Raw genomic sequence first — 21,351 nt, 5'->3', positions numbered from 1 at the left:
AAAGCCAGAAAGACGACCACAGTGCACACCTGGAAATGCTCCGGATGCTGCTATTTCAGCTACAGTGGTTTTTGAAAATAGAAGATAATAGAGACATAGAAAGGGTAAGTGTAACCCTTTTCTTTGCAAAAAAGTGACAAGGTCTCCAGGCCATGTGAATTGCATGTTTGAGAAGCCAATCATTATACAATAAAGCATACAATAGAATCAATATACAAAAACGAATTAAATTAAATATGTTAGCATAATTTATGTAGCCAAACTGACTCTTCAAGCTCTTTTACCAAACAGATTTCACCCCTTATCAACACACAGCCCTCAGGACAATATACTTTACCTGCCCACTGGCTGCTATATGTTACTGCACATCTTCCTATTTTGCTTATGTATATAGGTCTAGGAAAACATCACTAAGGTAAAGGGATATTCTAATAATAGAAGGGGGTCGCTTACCAAGAACTGCACTCATTTTTTACCCTTTGGCATTATTTGGTTTTACTTCTACACAAATAATAACCACCAATTTATTATAGTCATTCAGCATTTGCCAGAGGTGACCACCATTTTGCAATCAGCATTCTATTTCAGTGAATGGGATTTCTGATTTCCAATAAGCATACTTACAATACTTTCTGTAGGTACCACTGGTACTGTCACCATGTGTATATGAAAATCTAGGTGACAAATGCACACATCTATAACCTTTACAGTGAATGCCCAATGCCTGGTAATGCTGCTTCTTGCAAACAACCAGACTAACCATTGCACAGTTCCTATCAGGTGATGCCATCTAGTGGTAGACAGAACTGATACATCTGGTCAGTCTAAGAATTAATAGAAAACCAGAATTAAATTCTTTTGTTTGGGACTAGAAAAAATAATAAAGCCACCATAAATTGCATGGGGAAAGCGTACTAACTGTCACTTAAACCTGTTTTTAACATCTAATGATAATGAATACCTGGAGGCAGAAAATGTTTTCATTTCAAGAACAAAGGCACAAAATAAATGTGAATATATTTACAAGATTTATCATATAAATATACAAAAATATAGTTTATTGCTAAAGCCAAACATATCTCTGTAAAGAAGGATCTGTACAGTGGGTATGTGTTTAAAGCGGTATCAATCTGTGCATGATGCTTGGACTAACAAAGCAATAAATGGCTGCACATATTAATGTCCATTTTAGTTGGGGATGAATAAAATCCATGCTGTGCTCCCAGCTTAGCTGAGCAGCGCAGGCGCGCTACTGTTACTACGGTTTCTAGGCAACAGGGGATGCCTGCTGCAGAGAGCGGAGACTGCAGTAATGGCTTTAAGTGTTTGTGTGGCAAAAGGATGCATAAAGAATACACGTCTGGGCAGGAGGTGTCCACAACGCTTTGTTTGTGCACAATATAAAAGGCCCCCTCAATCTTACATTGTGTGTTCTAGATTTTACAATATGATGTCTGCTGCTTTTACAGAACAATACAGCTCTCCTATCACACACAACATACAAATACATGTCTGAAAGGACATCATTATTATGGTCCTAATCAGAAATATTGAATTAAGCAATTTTAACTTGGCTCTTTGAACTTTAATGTCAAGGCTACATCAGCAGCTCAAGCCTGGAGCCTGAAATACCAGGAGGTGAATCTCTGCTTGCATCAAATTAGGTATAAAGCATTGGGCTGGGCAAAAAACAATGCACCTGTTCGTACTGATTTCATCCCTTTAAACAGGGTACAGGTACAAAAAATACCTGTTGATCTGCAGAAACAACACAAAGCATTTTTGTGACTTGTGTTGTCAGCTTGTGCTATGCAAGCTAATCTGCTAGCATTCACTCACTAATTCAAACTTTCATTAAAGCAGCCCTAGCTGTTGACGTAAATAGTAAAAAAAAAAAAAAATATGAATAGGTATTCAACATATGAACCGATAAGATGGCTACATTTACTTTTTAGAATGGTAGAAGTTTCACATGACCTGACAATTCCATAGATTATGGTAAACATTCATCCCACAGGATATTACATTTAAGAAAGCTGTCTGATGTGGAAAACCCCATGTGAAAGTCTTTTAGAAGAGAACATTTCCCTATAGGAAACAGAAGGGATGGTTTTCTAAGAGGATGTATATGTTCTCAGCAATTGACTTACAGATATTTGTGGGAAATGCCATAACCATTTAGACACTCCAGTGGAAGTTTGCAAATAGCCAATATAGTCTCTTAAAAAGTCATAGCATATGGATATTGCTTGGAAGTGGGAGTAAAAGCATCCTTTTCAGCGACTTTGACTAGTCAAACAGACCCAAGTGATATAAGACCATAGGGGTGTATGTCCTTGCTGAAAGACTGACAAAAGTGAGGGGGAAGGTCTGGAAAGTTTGTGTGTGACCTCCTGTATTTAGATTACCCTCTTGGTTTCCTGGTTAGTAGGAACCCTAATAGAGCTAATACTTTCCTTGTGCCAAGTATGAAAATGTATAGAATTGCAACCAGGAGAGAACTACAAAGTCCCCCAATAGGGAAAGGAAAAATGCAAGAGGGATGATCAGGGCGAAAAAGATGAAAATTGATGGCACAATTAGTGTAAATCGAGGCGTTATGGATCCAGACCTTAAAGATACGAATCAGTGTGGCCTCATTATACCGAATAATATCAGTGAGGTTTACCTCATTGCTTAAAGCGTACCTAATCTCATAAAAGGGTAGACAACCCTTTAATGTAAAGTAAAAATGCTGTTGTTTTTTTTTTTTTTTTTTAAAAGGGTGAAGCACCACCCCCTTATTTACGATCGACTAGGTGATTGAGAATGAATTGGAGTGCACAGCCTCCCTGGATACCTGGATACGCATCCCAGGAGGACCTGAAACCTCCAGATGGATCGGACTGCCCTGCGGGATTAGAGGTAAGTGAATTTTTTGTGTTTTGGGGGATTTTCAGTTTAGTTCCTCTTAAATGTGGTCTGGCTAAGGATTTTTAAGCTTGCTCTAGATCCATTTTTTGCCAAATCATGTATCTAAGGAGAAAGTGAATTTGTTGTACATCTCTCATAGTTAAATAAAGTGGAAGTGTTTGCAATAGATATAGCAGACAAGGAAATATAAAAGGTTCAGTGTTGACTGAGTGGAAAATGTGTGAGGTAAAGAATGCATAAAGGCAGTGACATTAATTGAGTTAAGGCGGGCCGGGTTTTTGGGGATGGCAACTCAGATAGAACTAGATAGAATAACTGGCAATTAGGGGATTGAGGAATGCCAAGAAGGTTTACGCTTAGATTACAAGTATAATACTTTTGGAAGTTTATCATGTATCCAGATATGAGCCCAAAGCGACTGATTGTATTATTATTGCACAGCAGTGAGGAGCAGACCTGAAAAGTAAAGCTGCGTACACACTGCCAATTTTTGTCGTTGGAAAGGATCTTTCACGATCCTTTCCAACGACAAGGGAGTGCACGATGCATGAACGATGCTGTACATACAGCACCGTTCATGCTCTATGGAGAGGGGAGGGGGAGAGCGACGGAGCGGCACCCTGCTGCGCGCTCTCCCCTTCACTTTCATTACGATCGGCTGTCGTCCATCGTCCGGCAGGTCGGTCGTCCGGACGATGGACGACACCGACTGTACACACGGCAGATTTTCGCCCAATAATTGTCCGATGCCGATTATCGGGCGATAAAAATCTGACGTGTGTACGTAGCTTAAGACTTCATCTGCAAAAGGCAGATATTTTAAGTTCAAATGGTCCAATATTAACGCCTATAAACAAAGGGGTGGCACGGAGCATACGCTGTACACCACGTTATGGGTAAGTAACCATGCTGAATACCCCAGGACATGGGAATTGAGAGCTGGTTAATAACTTTATTTTCTACATTGTAGCCATTAAAACTGTGACAGAACAGGTATGGAATTATGTTTCAAACAAAAATATTAAATAAGCCAGAATATCTTTTATATTTTGGATTCTTTACAGTATTAGGTAAAGTAGCCACCTTTTACTTTGATGACTTATGACTTAATCAGACTTATGAGGTAGTCACCTAAAATGAAATAGTTCCCAGAGGTGCTGAGCACTTGTTGGCTGCATTGTCTTCACTCTGATGTCGACTCATCCTGAAACTTTTCAGCTTGATTTTTAATGTTCCACTCCAAAAATTTGTAATCAGGAGGGGCTTTATTGTAGGAAGGTTCAGGCAATGTTCCCTCTGCAAAAAGCATTCTTACCTGGCTGATCACTCCACGGACCTGTGAAAATCACTGAGCTGGATACTCAGCACACACCAGCTCACCCTGCAATAAATGAACTCCCGCATGCCTGTGAAGGAGTTGCGTCATCCTGGTCTAGCCAATCGAGATGGCTCTGAGATCACAAAAAGGAAGAGAAGAAGGAAGAAGTTGGTGGTGCCCTGTGACAGGACAGGGACCATTGAGTATTACAGGGTTTAGGTCAGCTTTAAAGTTAATGTAATTTTTAAAAAAAGATCTGAACTCCGGAAACAAAGCAAGCAGAGGGTAAAGGATCAGTTGCTAGTATTGCCTGTGTCTGCAGTTTCCCTGCAGACAGCTGATCTTTATTCTATTAAAGCCTTACCATGCCTTGATATCTCTGCATGGAGGCAGCCTTCTCCGTACATAGAGAGCTTCACTTTCTTATGTCAGAGCTTTCGGCAAATAAAACAGCAAGTAGCACATTGGTGACCACCAAATCTCATCCTAGATCTTGTAAACCAGCTTAGAAGTCAGAGGCAGGAATGCTTGGGATGTTACAATGCAGATATAAAACTATAATGCACCGGCACTGTTGTTTTCCAGGAGGAATGCAAGACAAAATATAAATACAGCGTAGGGTTTTGGCAAAAGAAAATGTTTACTCTAAAGAATTCTCACTTTCAGGGTAATTTAAAAATGAAAGTAAACTTGTTTGTGGGGTAAGATTTAACGTTAAAATGCAAGTATGCATAGCATACATATAAATTATGACGCACACCACCTTCTGTTGTGCTGTCCTCTAGCAATTATGGATCTAGGATCCTGTCATCACTGTGTTACTGTAACCATTCTACCACAATTCTTCCAAGTTCTGAACTTTTATTTGGTCACTGATGATCTTGTGCACTGTGCTTTTTTACAGGAAACCTGTAATGACACATATCTGTACAAGTGGCATATCACTCACTCATTTTATAAACCTAGTTGTGTACTGTTCTGCTATCCTTTACATGTAGTACTTACCTGGAACAATAGCACATAGGACCTTATAATTTTAACTTGACTTTCCTGATTTACACAGTAGTTTTATGTTTTATGTCTTTGTCCCCATTAATAAAGTTTCCTCTGGGTTCCTGTCCTGGTGATGGGCAAGGTGAAATTTCCACAAATAAAACATCATAACTCATGTGATCACACATTTCCCCTTACTTCCAGTTCTGGTGATGGATAGGTAATGTCTATTTTAAAATGTGGAAAAAGACAATTATACTAGGAAACATTTCTTTCCTAGTAAAGCAAGGAAGCATATAAAACTCAATTTTTTTTTATTATTATTTTTTTTATAACTGACCCATATAGTATAGTGACTCACATAGTACTGTGTTCTCTGCGATATTGTGACCCAACTGATCCAGGTGATCAGATTTCGGTGCTCCATTTGAGCCTGCTCCAGAACCCCTAACACTGGCTTTTCATACAAACTATCCATCTGCTAAACATCAACAAAACTTTTCATGGAGCATTAATATGCAAAATGCCTTAGCCTAGGTGCTATATTCACTCCGTCTACAAATTTTCCTGCCAATCCATAAGGCACCCTTTAACATCTGCTGCTTTGTAAGTTCTAAAATACTTTAAATTTAACAAAAGAACAGATTCCGGCATGTCATTATCTAACAAAAATGAAGCCAAAATGAAGACGTCGTGTGTGAAAAACTAACTACACTCCATGATTCAATGGCTTGTAGAACCACTTTTAGCAGCAATAACATAAAATAATTGTTTTCTGTATGACATTATCAGTCCCTCACATCATTGTGAGGAAACTTTGGCCCACTCCCTTTTGCAACATTGATTCAGTTCTCATAGGTGTGTAGGCAATTGTTTAAGCAATTTGTTAAGATCCCCTCACAGCATTTCAGCCACGATTTAGCTGTGCCACGGATGGCCTTACATTTGACTCTTTATACGTCGGTATTAAGAGAAGTTCATAGCCAACTCAATGAGCCTGATTTATTAAAGATCTCCAAGACTGGAGAAAAAAGACATTTATGGGTGAACCTTGATGACCCAGCAAACCTGAAATAGATCAGGTCCTGGATTGAAAAAAAATTGCCAAAAAATAGCAAAAATCAATTTTTGGTTTGCTGGATTACCCAAGTTCTCCAAGTCTATCTTCTTGGACAGCTTTGATTATTCAGGCCCAATGACTTTAAGGTGCCCACATCCTATGGCTGAAAAGCAAGCCCAAATGACTGCCCTTCCACTAACATGTTTATGTTGATATGCTGTGTTTGTTTTTCACCAAACCTGGCCCTGTGCATTATGGCCAAACATCTCCACTTTGTCCAAAGAACATTGTTCCAGAAGTCACTGTGGTGTGTTCAGATACAACTTTGCAATTGTATGCAGTGATGCCAAGTTTTTTTTTTTAAAGTCCTTCTCCTGACAACCCTTCCAAACAAACCATACTTGGTTAATTCTTTTGTAATTGCACTGTCATGAACCCTAACATTTAACATGCTAACCGAGGCCTGTAGAAACTGAGATGTGGCTCTTGGGATTTGTGCAGTTTATGTGTAACACATTCATGTGTAAAACATTCTTGTGTATTTATCAAATTCCTGACCATATCTTTAAAACTGGGTGTCCACCTTGTTAGTTCTATAAGCTCTAGAAATTAGGATGGAACTTTTTATAAGAATTGTGAAAATTGTTGGAGCAAGTAGTAGACATTCACAATATGGCCCATACATTTAAGTAGGAAGAAAATCTTTTAAAAACAAAAACATACCTGTCTTTATAGTTTATTACAGTATCGACTATAGCATTCATCTGCTTGGTCAGCTTTGGTGGATTTGGTGACAACTTTTCAGCAGGGGGCCGTCCCCTTCTTTTTTTCTCTTTCTTTTCACCATCTTCCTTTACAACATATTCAACAACTTTATCCACATTTCTTCGTCTTTTGCGCTTTTTCAACCGGACTTCCTCTTCCATTTCCTCCAAATTCCCGTCCTCGATTGCCTGAAGGATGGAACATTTGATTCATTAAAGACAGTGCCCCTATTCATTGTTCAATCATGCAACTCTGCAACAATCACCATAGGTGCAATTGTCTAATATATACAAAGCACAACATTTTCTAATACACACTAAAGCCGAACTTTATCATCACCTCTATTTAACTTTTATAGCTAGTGCAGTCAGAGTTCTGTCATAAATTACTTTAAAAGGTCAAAGGTTCTGGAAGGACCGAGTGGAGTCAAACTGTAGTTTCCTAAATCTCTAAAATATTCAGTGGTCCTAAAGTTTTGATGTGTCTTTTCAATCAGTTTGGGTCTCACACTTCATGGTAAAAAAAAGATATTCTCACCTCTACTGTGTGTATTTTCCCTAGAGTATAAAACAGATATTTAAAAATCAACAGGGAATTTGAGACTCATCCAAACCAAAGAAATAGATAAGCAAACCTAAATGGTACAGCATCAATAAAACAAGAACAAACAAATAAGAACTGACCATTTCTGTTTCACCTGGCCTAATTTATTAAAGCTCTCCAAGGCTGGAGAGGATAGACTTTCATCAGTGAAGCTGGGTGATCCAGCAAACCTTGAATGAATTTCTAAAAGTCATTTTCTATTTTCTAGCAAATATTTTGAATCCATTCCAGATTTGCTGGATCACCCAGCTTCACTGATGAAAGTATATCCTCTCCGGATTTGAAGAGCTTTAATAAATCAGGTCCAATATATCTGAGCAGTGAGAGGTTAGTATAAACTAAGGCACTTTACACATATTTCTATTTACCAAGGGTGCTGAAAACTCATTATTACTGCTTAAGCTTACCCATCATATAAACATTCTTTTAACGTGTAATCCTTGCTACCCCTCATGCCTAATGTTGCCAAAGAAGAGGAGGTGTTCTTTCCAAGTTACACTTGTGTTAAAGGCCATTCCCCTTAGTTTAATAAAAGCTGTGTACACTAAGTTGTACATAAAGTCTTGTGCAGTCTTGCTCGATAGGAAATGTATATTTCCAAACCCTCTATGTGCACAAAAAAACAAATATGGCTGCCGCAAGACCATCATCCATATTATGTGAAACGGTTCATTAAATCTGTATAACACAAATACAAAAGTAAGAAGTAGCAGGTATAATAATACTAAATCTGTAGCCCAAACAGCATTTTAATCACACAATAAAGGAAAACCCAAGATGTCTCTAGTAATTGCAGTTTAATTTACTACTTTAAAACATATTAAAGTAAAAACAAATGTCAACAAAAGTTGAATAGTATTACTGTAAATTAAAAAAAACATTTACAATCACAGACTGCAATTTTTTCCACCCTTTTCCAGACATTTCAACTGTCAGAACTCAAACATGCAAAAATAAAAAGAGAGAAGGAAGCACCAGAACATCTGTTGTAACATTATGTAGATAAACACTAGTTCTGCATCTAAATATTGCTGTCTGCATACAAATGTTTACCAGCCTTTGACAGCAGCTGAAATGAAGTCTAATCAAATGGCAATTACCTTCACTTTTCCAAAGCACCAAACATAACCAATATTTACAATCTGAGGAGTAGAACAATCAAGAAGAAAAGCAGTTCTTGGCCAAGATATTTTCTAAATTCCTTTGTAAAAAAAATGAGAGAACAAATCCCATACACAAAAAGTCAAAGCATAAAAAACAGAGGAAATCCTTCAACCTGCCATGTGAGCATGCCAAAGAGACTGGCAGATCGGTTTCCTATGTAGCCTTGCAAAGTGTAAACCCACCAAACATGAGCAGAAAATCCTGAGGGACAGCTCCAGACTAGGCCCTAATAATCACAAGTCAATTTCCATCATGCTTGTAGCGTTCAGACACAATCACCATAGAAGATGCTCAAAATGTGCCGACTTACACACAATAAGAAAAAAATGAATAAATCAGTAGAAAAATACAGTGTCATTAATATTTATGTGGCTAAGACAGCATTACCCATCATACTGCAGCTAGCAAACAATTACGGTCCTCAATGTCTAGCGTGCCCTGCCTGACAGCTTTAAATTCCAATCTAAAACGCAGCACACAAGGCAGTCAACAGTTAAGGGTATTGCTTTCCTTGAGCACTCAGATGAGCAGAGAAACACGAAGAACACCAGCTTTTGATGTGCTACACACCTACACATGCCTGTTATATAAGTTCTACCAAATCTTCGAGACAACAAGGAAAAAAAGGATATTTACCTTACCACTATCAGCAGGCCGGCTATCGGAAATCACTGTTAGTGGGGACAAAATTAACAAGCCAGCAAAGCAGCGAGCTGCTAGTCTCTTCATCAGCTGATCAGGGAAAAAAAAAAAAAAAAGGGAGCCGGGGAAAGGCTATGTTTTCATATACAAGTAATTTTATTTTTACAGAAAATGTAATACTGGGGAGATTGTGATACTCAAATCTGCTGTTTCATTCTGACTAGCACAAGGCCTGAAGCCTTCTTCCTATAGTCCTGCTTTAATATTGACAACTGCTTATCATATTTACCCTCATTATTCCAGCCATAAAAATGAGATATTCATCAAGGGCAATCATTCATCCTAATCACTAAATTCAGGAGGAAATAAAGGTGGAGTGAGATGACGAACCAGCTTAAGATTGTCCAAAACGAAGATCAGAGGTAAATATATGTGTAATATTAAATATTTATGCGGGAGCCATAACGGCATTGTAATCTGTTTTGCATAAATTTCAGTTTTACAGGTAAGACTCTACTTTCATACAGCCTGCACACACAAAAAAGTACAATCTACAATGTATTAGGAATCTTTCCTGGAAAGTGTTTGTATTAGTATCTCAACGCTCTGAAATATTGATTATGTATGTATTTTAATATACGTCTTTAATGTTATTATATTTCGAAAAGTTTCTATATTTCCAAGACAATTTCTGGAACTAGACAGCAAATAGTGCTTAATGTCCTAAAATTAGGTTGGCAGGCAAATGGTGTATATGTGAGAATGCTAGGAACATGTAAAGCTGCATGTACTGAAGGGAGGGGTCTAAAGGATTACGTGGTCACAATTATTTGTCCTGGGTTGAAGAAGCAAATATGAGGATTTTCATGTTAAAGAAATGAAAGTTAAATTGAAGAAAATGGTGCAAATCCAGCAATAACATAGAAATGTTATTGTTACACATTGTTATTAGAGGGATGGGCTACAGATGCCTGACTGTAAGAATTCTATTGTGCCTGTAAATTAAAATGCATGCTGTCTCTGTATGCTTATAAATACAAAAATAAGGGGGGGGAGGCTACCGCCTCTCTACATACTAGGGATGCTTTTACAGATAATTTATGCATACAATACAGACAACTGGACTCGAAAAAAAAACATCTTGCTATACAAGACTAGACTTCCAGCGAATAAGGGTGACATAAAACAAAAACGGAAAAAGAAGACAGAATGCCCATCCAAATCTACAGCACGGTAATTATAAATCACAAAGACAAATCCCACATTTCTGATTGGTGACGTGCTGCAGTGAGACCTTATTCAGTATGGTGACGCCTCTCCTGCTGATCCTTCTCAATTTAGTGAGGTGAATGAAAAGGCAGGCACAAGGACTGAGCAGCAAAATGCTTAACCCCTGGCAGCCCGACAACCAAGTCTGTGTGTGCAATACTGTATAGTAATCTGCACAATGAGCAGGACGACCTATAGAAAATGCAGAACATAAAGGACAACAACAAATTGTATTTATTTATATTTTTACATTTAACCATTTATGTATGGTAATATAACATCACGTTGGCTACCAACACAAGGTATATATGTTGTGATTCTAGCATCAGAACTAGAAGATCTTTGCAGAGACTTAGGTTCTTCTGACAAGCACATCTATTTGTAAGTGGAACTGTGCAGAAATTGCTAATTTCTATTTAATTCTGCCTAATGACAGATGAGGAGGTAACCCAGCCCAAAATAATATTTTGACAGATGAGAAGCACAGATTTCATCAAATCTTTTATGAATGGTACAAAAAAAAGATCATTTCACTTCAACGGAAAAAGAAGATTTACCTGCAGCGTTTAGGTAGTTTGCAAAACGGACAAAATCTAAAAGAAAGAAACTGGCACTGACTATTACACTTGCCCAGAAAAAAAAACATTTCTACTGGAAATGTTATACTGTGTACTGTATACTGTTATAGCCTGCACATTGGTCTTGAGACTGATTCCTAAATATCACTCTGTTGGTAATAAAGAAGTGTCTTGAAAAAGCGAAATGAAGCTTTCGGGTATTTTTGCCAATGTGTGCCACCAGGATCTTTGGTTATATTTTAAATAAGAAAGAATGAAAAGGGGTATCCTCTTCTTACCTTTTTTTTACTGAATTGTGCACCTAAAGCGGACCTAAACTCAAAGTTTTACTTTACATAAAAGGGTAGACAACCCTTTTATATCAAATAAAAATATGTCAGAACAGAATAGGTGTGCAGAGCCCTCCTGGGATACCTATGTCACACATCCGGGGAGGCTCCTGGCTGCATGTCCGAGATCAGGCATGCGCAGAAGGGACGTTTTCCCACACTGAGGGGAACAATATGCCGATCACGCATGCGCAGTGAGATCGGCTCTCTTTAGTCCCCCTTTACAAAGCGAGAGAGCAGTGTTTGGTGAGAACTTCACATCTTCTACATGGACACAGTACAGTGTGCAGAATTGTGTTACTGACAGGGTAACAAGGTAAAAAGTGAGATGTCTAGGGAAAAAATCTCAGCTAATAAGACCATGGCTTGTATGGACTGTGAAGCTAAGCACAGACACGGAGCACCTCACACTGACTGGCAGTGATAAAGACAGAACAGACATACAAATCACTTTGATATACAGTGTCTGATTAACAAGATATGCTGACATTCACACACAATCTTATGGAAGTGTACATTTAATACAGACTTTCACAACCTTTGTTTTCCTGAGGAACCTTTAAAATAATTTTTAGGAAACCCCTGCTAAAACAGAATGTATTGGGAGTCAGTGGAAAGAACAGCTTACAGTGGTGGCTGGAATACCAACTTTAGACAGTGCCAACATTAGAATCATGCAGCTGCTTCTACCAAGTGACCCTGGCCTCAGAATTATGTTGTGTCATCAAATTAGAAATTATTCAGCCATAGTTTGAGGAACCTCTAGCAAACTCTGGAAAAAACCCTGGGGTTCCATGGAACCCTGGTTGATAATGGCTTCTCTAAACAAATAAAGAGAACATACGTCCTGTATGAACTGAGAAGGGCAAGAAAACTAAATATGAGGATGATTCAAACTCCGCTAATCCACTGTTATTAGCTGGTAGTGAATGGTAAGCATTGCAACAAAAACATAATGTAGGGGTCAGTAAAATAATTGTCAAGCTTGAAATAGGACAGCCACCCTTTTCCCCCTAATAAAAAGAAGAAAATGTCTCTTTCACTTTGTACACACTGAACATTATTTATGAAGCAAGGATAGGCAGGATCCTGAAGTCTACCAGATCTCTAAGACTGGCCTTCATATACACATTATTTCAGGTGCATGTCCAGCCAAAACTGTCTTTAGCTGCTATTCAGAGCTCCATTAGAGACATTTCCACCTATGTATGGCATTAAATTGATTCAGTAAGAAAGCAAAGGGAATGTGCAACAGGGACAGAGTGAAAAAAATATTTAAAGGGGGGGGTTCTAGCCTCCAATACTGTAATAAAAAAAATACAAAAACAATTCAGTTTCTGTCTGCATTGTCCTTTATTAGCAGGACAGTAGGGAAAGGGGTGCACCAGATGTTTCAAATTCTTCTATTACCTAAAACAAAATATTTAGTACAAATACACGTGAATCTAAAAGCGGCAGGTCAGTTTTTTAAGCTTAATAAAACCATGTAGACTACATAGAAAATATAAGGGAATCTATAAAACACATCTCTAAAAATAAGAGCCTATTAGTCATAAAAATAACATTAAAGTATTCCTATTTCTCTCCTCTTCCACATGCTTCTTTGCTCTAGGTCCAGAGCCAATGTTTTTTTCTATCCACCAGATTTGTCTGGGCTCCTCTCCCATTCTCTGATAACTGTCAAACAAGTAGCAAATACCAGGAGCGAAATAAATAATATTTGCACACAGCTTTATGCTTTCAGCAATGTCAGAATAATTATTTATAATTTGGTCGTCTTATGGCATGCTCCATAACAGAAATACAATAGCCAAAAACTGAAAAGAGCATTTCTATTTTCCCTAAAGGGTTCCCTGTGTAAAGAAGAACTAAACACGTGAACTTTTCTGGAGTTGGTTTCTGATTTTATTATCTTTACATCCCTGTTAGTGAGCTAAGAACACGATTTTCTTGTCCAATGTCTCTGATAGTGGGACTATGGCAGCTGATAGTGGCACATTTTACATGAATTTTCACTGTTGTAGTAACAGAGATGATGCCTCCACAGATCATTCTGTGAATCTGGATAATATTTGTGCAACATCTCACACAGGTTAAACAACTGTATTGTCATAGAGGTATGCAGATACAATAGCACTTGGGATTCTTTTTTACTGAATATTTTTGAACACATCATCATGAAAACCAAGATGTCTAGCAAAAGAGATAGTGGCAGGGCCAAACATTAACTACCAGGGGTTTAAGGGTCACCTATCAATCAACATGCCAAACATGAACAGCAAAACACCTGTTAGTTGCTTAATTTGTCCCATGCCAACCCTTGTCATGGGCACTGGACAACATGTACTTACTGTAAGTGTAAATGTAACTGCCCAAAATTGCCCTTTTAGTACCTCAAGGCTTGTCATTATCCTTACTGCAGAGGGCAACTCTATGTATTTTATATATACAATATTTTGTATTTTGTGGTGGTCACTGGAAGAGAGAATGAGCCTGATTTATGAAAGCTCCCCAGCACTGGAAAAGATAGACTATCATGGGAGAACCTGGGTGATCCAGCAAACTTGTAACGGATGTCATAAAAAGCATTTGCTATTAGTTGACAAATGTTTTCAGCCTACACCAGGTTTGCTTATCATTCAGATTCTCCCATGATAGTCCTACTTTTCAAGTCTTGGAGAGCTTTCCTAAGTGAGGCCCTTTCTTTCTTCCAGTGACCACCACAAATACCACTGCCAATTACATGATTAGAAAACATGTTGATGTTAATAGGGTGTCGGCAACAGCAAGGCTATGGTCTTATCAGCACACCAACAGATCATACATGCACCCTTAATATTGACTAACCTGTGTGAAATCTGTCCCTCACAGATAAACCTGGCGAATGCATTTTTGTTGAGTTAGATCTTACACTTTTTTTTTACAAATTTTTGGGTGGTGAATACAGAAACTAATCCATTTTTTTGCTATCCATCCAGTTTTTACAATACAGGGTACCCTCTATTTTTGTGGAAAAACATACATACAAAGGATTTATTGTTACTCCATGATTTTTTTTTTTTTTTTACAGTAAAACATTTGAAAATGAATCAGGTGTTAGGACAATACCACCGGATGCCTCAACAATAGTCAGCCATCATATGCACATCCCATCTACTCTGATACCGTCCTTCCATGACCTTTAAATCTTGGTGGAATCGTTCACCTTGCTCATCACTGACTGCACCAAGGTTTTCCGGGAAGTCAGAAAGATGGCTATGCAGAAAATGCACCTTGATGCTCATATTGCAACCAAGCATTTTGTAGCTCTTCAAGAGTTTCTGGACAATTTCTGTGTAATTATTTGTTGGTGTATTTCAAGGAAAGTCTTTGAAAATGGCTTTAAATGATAACCAAGCATTCTTTTCGACTTCTGACATAGTCCTGATGAAATGTTCAATCTTTGATGAGCTGCCGAATCTGTGGACCATCAAACACACCGGCCTTTGTTTTTTCAAATGACAGGCTAGGAAATGCCAAAGTGAGGTACTTGAAACAGTCTCCTTCAGTTGGCAAAGCTTTAACGAACTGCTTCATCAGACCCAGTTTCATGTGCAGAGGCGGGAATATAATATTCTTTCTATCAACAAGTGGCTCATGTAGAATGTTTGGATCACTTGCTTTTAGGGCAGATCTTGGAGGCCAATTCCTTTCCACTCAATGCCTCTCACAAGCTCTGCTGTCCCACATGCACAGATAACAGGGATACTTGGTATATCCACGTTGCTGACCAAGAAAGAAGCATACCATTTTAAGGTCAACACAGGTGACCCAATTGTGTTGGTGTTATTGCAACTTGTCAACTCAATGACTCTCTTTATGTCTGCATATTCTTCACAAAGAGAAACTCAATGGCTAATTGGGACTGACCCAAATATTTTGCCATTGTGAAGGAGGACACACGTTAAGCTCCGCTTTGAGCCATCGATGAAAAGTCGCCATTCAGTTGAGTTATAGATTGGAATTCCCAATTCCTCCATTAAACCAGGGTATACTACGGGAATACACAAAGCCACTGTCAGTTCTAAAGTACTGCAAAAATGCAATTTCTCTGTTTCTCACGCAGTGCTGGGAGCGCTTAAGCCTTTTTCGATAGTCCCAAATCACGTGCCAAATCACAACTCATGCTGATCAAACCCCTATGAACAGAGTCCACTTCAATTTCAAACTCTTCATCATTGTTGTCACCTAGTTCAGGGGTGCCCAACAGGTGGATTGCGATCTACCAGTAAATAACCAGTTTCAAAGGCAACACAAGTAGATACTGGAGCCCTGCCTTTCAAAATAAACTCGACTGCGCACAGGAGTTATTAAGTCCAAGTTTTTATTCTCGGTAGATCATTTTGACTTGGTCATTTTAAAAGTAGCTTGCAAGCCAAAAAATCATCACCATAATCATGTTCTTCAAGAGAGAGTAGTGAAAAGAAAACCAGCACTGGAATTTCATCTGAATGAGCCACTGAGTGTATAGCCGATGGTAGACTGGGATACTCTGTTACATTTATTTTTCTTGTTATATCCTGAAGTTTTCACTATACAAAAGTAACAGTCACTGAAATGATCTCCTGGCTCTCACCAAACCATAGGTATACCAAATGGCATCTTATCACGTGTTCCCTTTGTCCATATCCGTAAACCCTCGACACACTGTTTGCACACCTTATGAGGGGCCCAAGACTTATCTTTATTACCAAGTTTAACTTTGATATATGCCAAATAGGCTTGCTCTACAAATGTGCTGATGTTCACCCTTTGACTGGGAATGGTGAAACTGCCACAGATATAACAAAATGAATCAGGGTTGTTTAGACACTTACGACGGGAAACAGCAGAGCCAGACATGATCTGAAAGAAAGGAAATACGTGTGTAAGAAGAAAAATAATTTTTGCTTATTCACTACGCAGAGCAGCGCACAACCTCTGACCACACTGTCTTGCCTGTAAATGAATAGCCTATACAAATCCACGCTACAGTAATCACATTAATATAAGTGGTAGAGAAAAAACCCGACGTGATAGAAGAAAACTAACTGCACTTTCAGAATCAGCATACCTATTTTAGTATAAATAAGCCTAAGATTGAAGTCAACAAAAATTTTGTTCAAAATTGTTCCCCAGTGTAATGTATACTGCAAAATCACAATCGCTATCGTTAGGGCAGTAATAACAACGGACATGCTAGCAAAGAAGCAATTTCATCCGGCACCTGGCAGGAAATCACCTACCAATTCTGACCCTGATTACTAATTGCCAGCACGAGATTGCCCATGCACCATGACCCAAGGAGATATTCCTTTGCTGTTTGTAAGTTTACAAGTGCCCCCATTTTTATGGCCAATTACACAGTGTTCTCATGATGCTGCTCAGTTTAAAAATGTCCATTGCTGCTGGCCAGTTAAAAGGACAAAGTTATTTGTAGCAAGTCACATGTACCACATCCCTAAACTCAAACCTAAACTAAAATAATGTAAAACATCCACTTTACTTTCTACCATAAGAGAATATAAAAACATTGTGAAGAAAATAGAAGTCTTTAAAACCTATTAAGGCAGAAAAAGAAGGTCCCAAAATCAGACTGAATGGTTGCAATGTTTGAAATAAATCATTCATTTTATTGTTTGTACAGAAAACATGGACTGCAGTAGGATCATATCTTTTGAACAAATTATTTCAACAGCATGCCTTGCAACAAAAAAAAAAGTTGTACCACAAATACCTACATTACACAACAAAGACACTTATCTAGCCTGTCACTGCTAACACCACAATACTCCATATTTCAAACATTATATTAGGTAGCACAAGCATGCAAACCCCTTCAGTGTTCTCCCCAGCCTCTTTAGCTGGGTGCACCACCTGGCACGTTTCAGTAACCATCCGGCTGTTTTTGGATGGTTACTGCAGAGTTGGGTCACAATACAGGGGCTGCCGCCCACCTACAATTTCTTCCCACCCGGCTTAAAAAGATTTCTGGGTTCAACAATGCCTTTAAATGAATAAACCAACATGATGGATCGTGACTGAAAATGTCTGGGTAGAGTGGTCTGTGTACACAACTGATTAGATAGGATTCACAATTTCAGGTTAATATAGAGGATTAAAAGCTTAAAAGAGCCATACCATTTCAATTTTTAAAATAAAATAGTGCCAAGCTAACACACATAAACATCCACTAAGGACCCTGATGTCTAGAAACAAGGCTGCACAATAAAATACATTTAAACTTACCCTGAGCCACTGTTTGTCTGTAAGGGCATCACTATAATCAACATCCCTACGTTGGCGTGATCCTCTGCCGAATATTTTCTCTTCTTCTTCTTCACAAGTGAGACGTTCAACTTCAGCATCATCTTTGATGATCCAGGAGGGGAGGTCATCTTCTTCCATCAAACGTGGCTTGCGGTTTGGATTTCGTGCATCTTCCCGACGGCGATCTAGATCCATACGCTGAATGAAAAAGAAATGTAGCATTACATTAAAAAAAGAAAGTTGTTCAAAAGTAAAAGTGATTGGAGATGTTTATACTTGCGTGAGGTCAGTGGGTTTTATTATTCAAAGGATGGCCATAAAAAGTGATTTTTTAACAAGGTAAAATCATCAGATATTTTTCAAGTGGGCGGCTACAGATCAATAAAATGTATGTGGAATAATTTTTATCAGATTTGAAACTTCGGGGATAGTCAGCTTGAATTTTAAAAGGTTAACATTGCGCTACTGGGCATAATATGTAGTTATGCAAGGAGAATATTATTTAGTGTTTCATCTTGCAGAGAGAACCACACTATGCTGGTCCATAGAAGGACTGTGGTGTAAAACTATGTAATAATATTTCATTTTGGTGGAGTGGCACACAAGGCCCACTCTACTGTTATAAAGGACTTAAAAGACTATTGAAGGGAAGGGGAAACTGCTGTGGGTATGAAGTGAAGGGTTCTAGAATAACCTGTAAATACTTGTAGAAGCCCCCAAACTATCCAGAGAGGTAAAGTAATCTCCGACTGTTCTGCCAGCACCTACTGCAGAAGCCTGTTTGCCCCTTTTATCTTTTGCATATTCTTATGGCTCAGTGAGGTTGAGGATAATAGTGATAGGTCCATAGAAATGTGTGTGGTGCAGAAAAGCTTGCCCTACTCTAGCTAACTTTGAGAATAGGCGCTTACTCCTGAATCAGTGACAGAGGCAATCTTGCCTATTCAGGGGTAAATGGTTATCTTTAGAGTTTAATAAGCGCTTGCAGCTAGGCCTAGCTAAGGTTAAGGTACACATGCTGTTCTAAAGTGCAACAGCATGCTTCAGAATGAGTGTGTATCAGATTGGCTGTGATTTAGGCAAAACAAAGAAAAACATCTGCACATTTTCATAGGTATCTCAGGAAACCTGTGTTTGATACCAACAGAAACTACTCACTGCCACCCTTTCTCATTCCCTATAGAGCTGAAATGAGTGATGCAGATTGCTTCCTGAATTTGAAGTGATTGCTGTATACATTTTTTATGAGCAGGGCATAACCTCTCCTCATAAGGGGACATTGAAATACATGGCAAACAATACCAAAAAATCAAGGTGAGGTTAAAGTCAACAAATTTATTGTTCTTTTATCAGAAAAACATTTTTGAGAGGTAATTTACATAAATATCTAAACAGTTCTGTCATTAGAAATACAGAAATATTGTTGTGTAAACTGACAATAATTACTGCATATCCAAAGCCAAAACTGTTTTTGCCATTCATGGAAAAGGATGAGGGAGATACGAGGGAGATTTTTGTCCTGAAAAGAAACCTGGAGGTCCGAGAATATTTCGCTAATGTAAGAGAATCCCTTCTTTTACAGTGTTTCTTTTTGGAAGAACCCACCTTAATTTCTGTTCTGGGGGCAACACAAAGTTTTAGAGTTCCCTTTTCCTTTTATTCCCGATGCCACGAGTGATCGGGTCCATTAGAAAAAGAGCTTTTCCAATGGGGGCAAAGATAAAATGTTTCCATCTTTTGACCCATTGTGCACTTGAGAAATACTAAAGCACATCTGCATGGCAGACAATCAAACAAATACTTCATCTAATGCTGTGATCATGATAAAAACCCAATTTACAATCCGCTTACCATAAAAAGGTCAAACTCTTCTTCGTGGCGTGCAATCATCTGGTTCAGCGTTTCATCATCAGGAACTTCATCTTCTTCCTACATAAACATACACAAGGATGTGAGAGAATTACCAGTGCAGAGCCATTTATCTCAAAATGGAAACATAGAAAACACTTGTAATAGGTGTAAAAGGGGCATACAGTAATACATAAATGTACATAAATAAATGTAGTGCTTCTATACAAGTTAGAAAAAAATAATAATAATGTAAAGCCATAAGAACTAGGAACTAACTTCCAAAAAACAATATTTTGTTAACAATGGTACAACACTTTTTTGTTTTTGTAATGTAAACTTTGTATACATGTAAAAAAAAAAAAAAAAAAAAAAAGTCCTCATGTGAATGTGCTTAACACACTCACAGAACCAATGGGAACAATATGACATATATAATCACCTCCAAACTTTTCAAAATAAAAAAGTTAAAATAGCAAGTTATTAAATAGATCCTTAACAGCTTAGCTACCAACACACCATCCAGGGAAGTACAAAGCACAGAGGGGCTGGTGTCACAGAATTAAAGAGGCAATATTTCCATAGAGGGGATTTGACACGTCCACAGAACAAAATAAAAGTTATGGCACCTTAAGATGTCCATGGGTTGATGACAGGTCCACTGCAATGCTGGTTCCCTGATTATACTTTCCATTCTTTTTCCACCATTCCATTTACCCGAAGGAGTTAAAAAAATGTAAGCTTTAGAACGACACTAAGCAATTACACGGACTGAGGAGTTTCTACCCAGCACTACATGATAGCATGGATGTCTAAATGGTTCATACAATAACACCACTATCATCACATATGGGAAGAAAGAGTGTTGCACATGTTCCCACATGTAAAAGCAGCAAGGACCAGCACTAAAGTAAACCTGGTACTTTGTAGAAATGGGTAAAGAAAAAAATTACCTTAAGGCATCCATGAACATTACATGATCATTGCCAAGCCTGACCAGTTTCAAAAGATCTAAGTTCTTCTATTGAGCAGTTTAGAAAAAGAGGCAAAAACGCCAACTTCCTTGCTGAAGATGGACGGAGAAATTGCCACCTGCTTTGGACATTCTTGGCTAAATCACACTGCTGAAGGATAATATAAGTAAGTCTGGCCTTTCAGAATGTGCTTGCATAACATTTTATGTCTAGGGGCAGTTGAAGCCCTTAAACTAATGCCATACCAATGTTCACTAGTATTTATTGTTTGCAAATAAATTCCCAAATCAGTGGTCAGCAAAATCAAAATCAATGGTCAGCTTTTTATTTGGAAATGAGCAAATGCATTAAAACCTATGAGCATTGCATGCTATTAAAGCAGCTCTAAATTTCAAATCTGAGAGATTCAATCTTCTACAGCCACACTACTTAAATCCCAAAATGTTGTGGTATAACCATCTTTTAAATCCCCTATAGCCCAAACACAAGGAATGTTAGGGCAAAGTATTTACACTTATGTCCCTTCTCTAATCCTTGCACAAATAGGAGGCTACGCAACACAGTTGTGTATGATGTAGCCTAAAAACCTTTACTGTCATTTAACACC

The 21,351-nt window shown here is 38.2% G+C and overlaps 1 protein-coding gene across 6 annotated transcripts in view; it reads right to left on the bottom strand.

Moving 5' to 3' along the window:
- Window positions 1-21,351, bottom strand: part of SMARCA2 (SWI/SNF related BAF chromatin remodeling complex subunit ATPase 2) — a 104,317-nt gene that overhangs the window by 5,681 nt on the left and 77,285 nt on the right. For all 6 annotated transcript variants that reach the window (XM_072404200.1, XM_072404199.1, XM_072404203.1 and 3 more), the window contains 3 exons: window positions 19,774-19,851; window positions 17,902-18,120; window positions 7,008-7,237 (listed from right to left, as the gene is read on the bottom strand). In XM_072404200.1, the coding sequence (XP_072260301.1) occupies window positions 7,008-7,237; window positions 17,902-18,120; window positions 19,774-19,851 (527 nt within the window). The remainder of the gene's footprint in view (window positions 1-7,007; window positions 7,238-17,901; window positions 18,121-19,773; window positions 19,852-21,351) is intronic.

Source organism: Pyxicephalus adspersus, chromosome 3, assembly GCF_032062135.1.
Source record: "Pyxicephalus adspersus chromosome 3, UCB_Pads_2.0, whole genome shotgun sequence".
Classification (NCBI taxonomy): Eukaryota; Metazoa; Chordata; class Amphibia; order Anura; family Pyxicephalidae; genus Pyxicephalus; species Pyxicephalus adspersus.
This window is presented reverse-complemented; position numbering and strand designations above follow the sequence as displayed.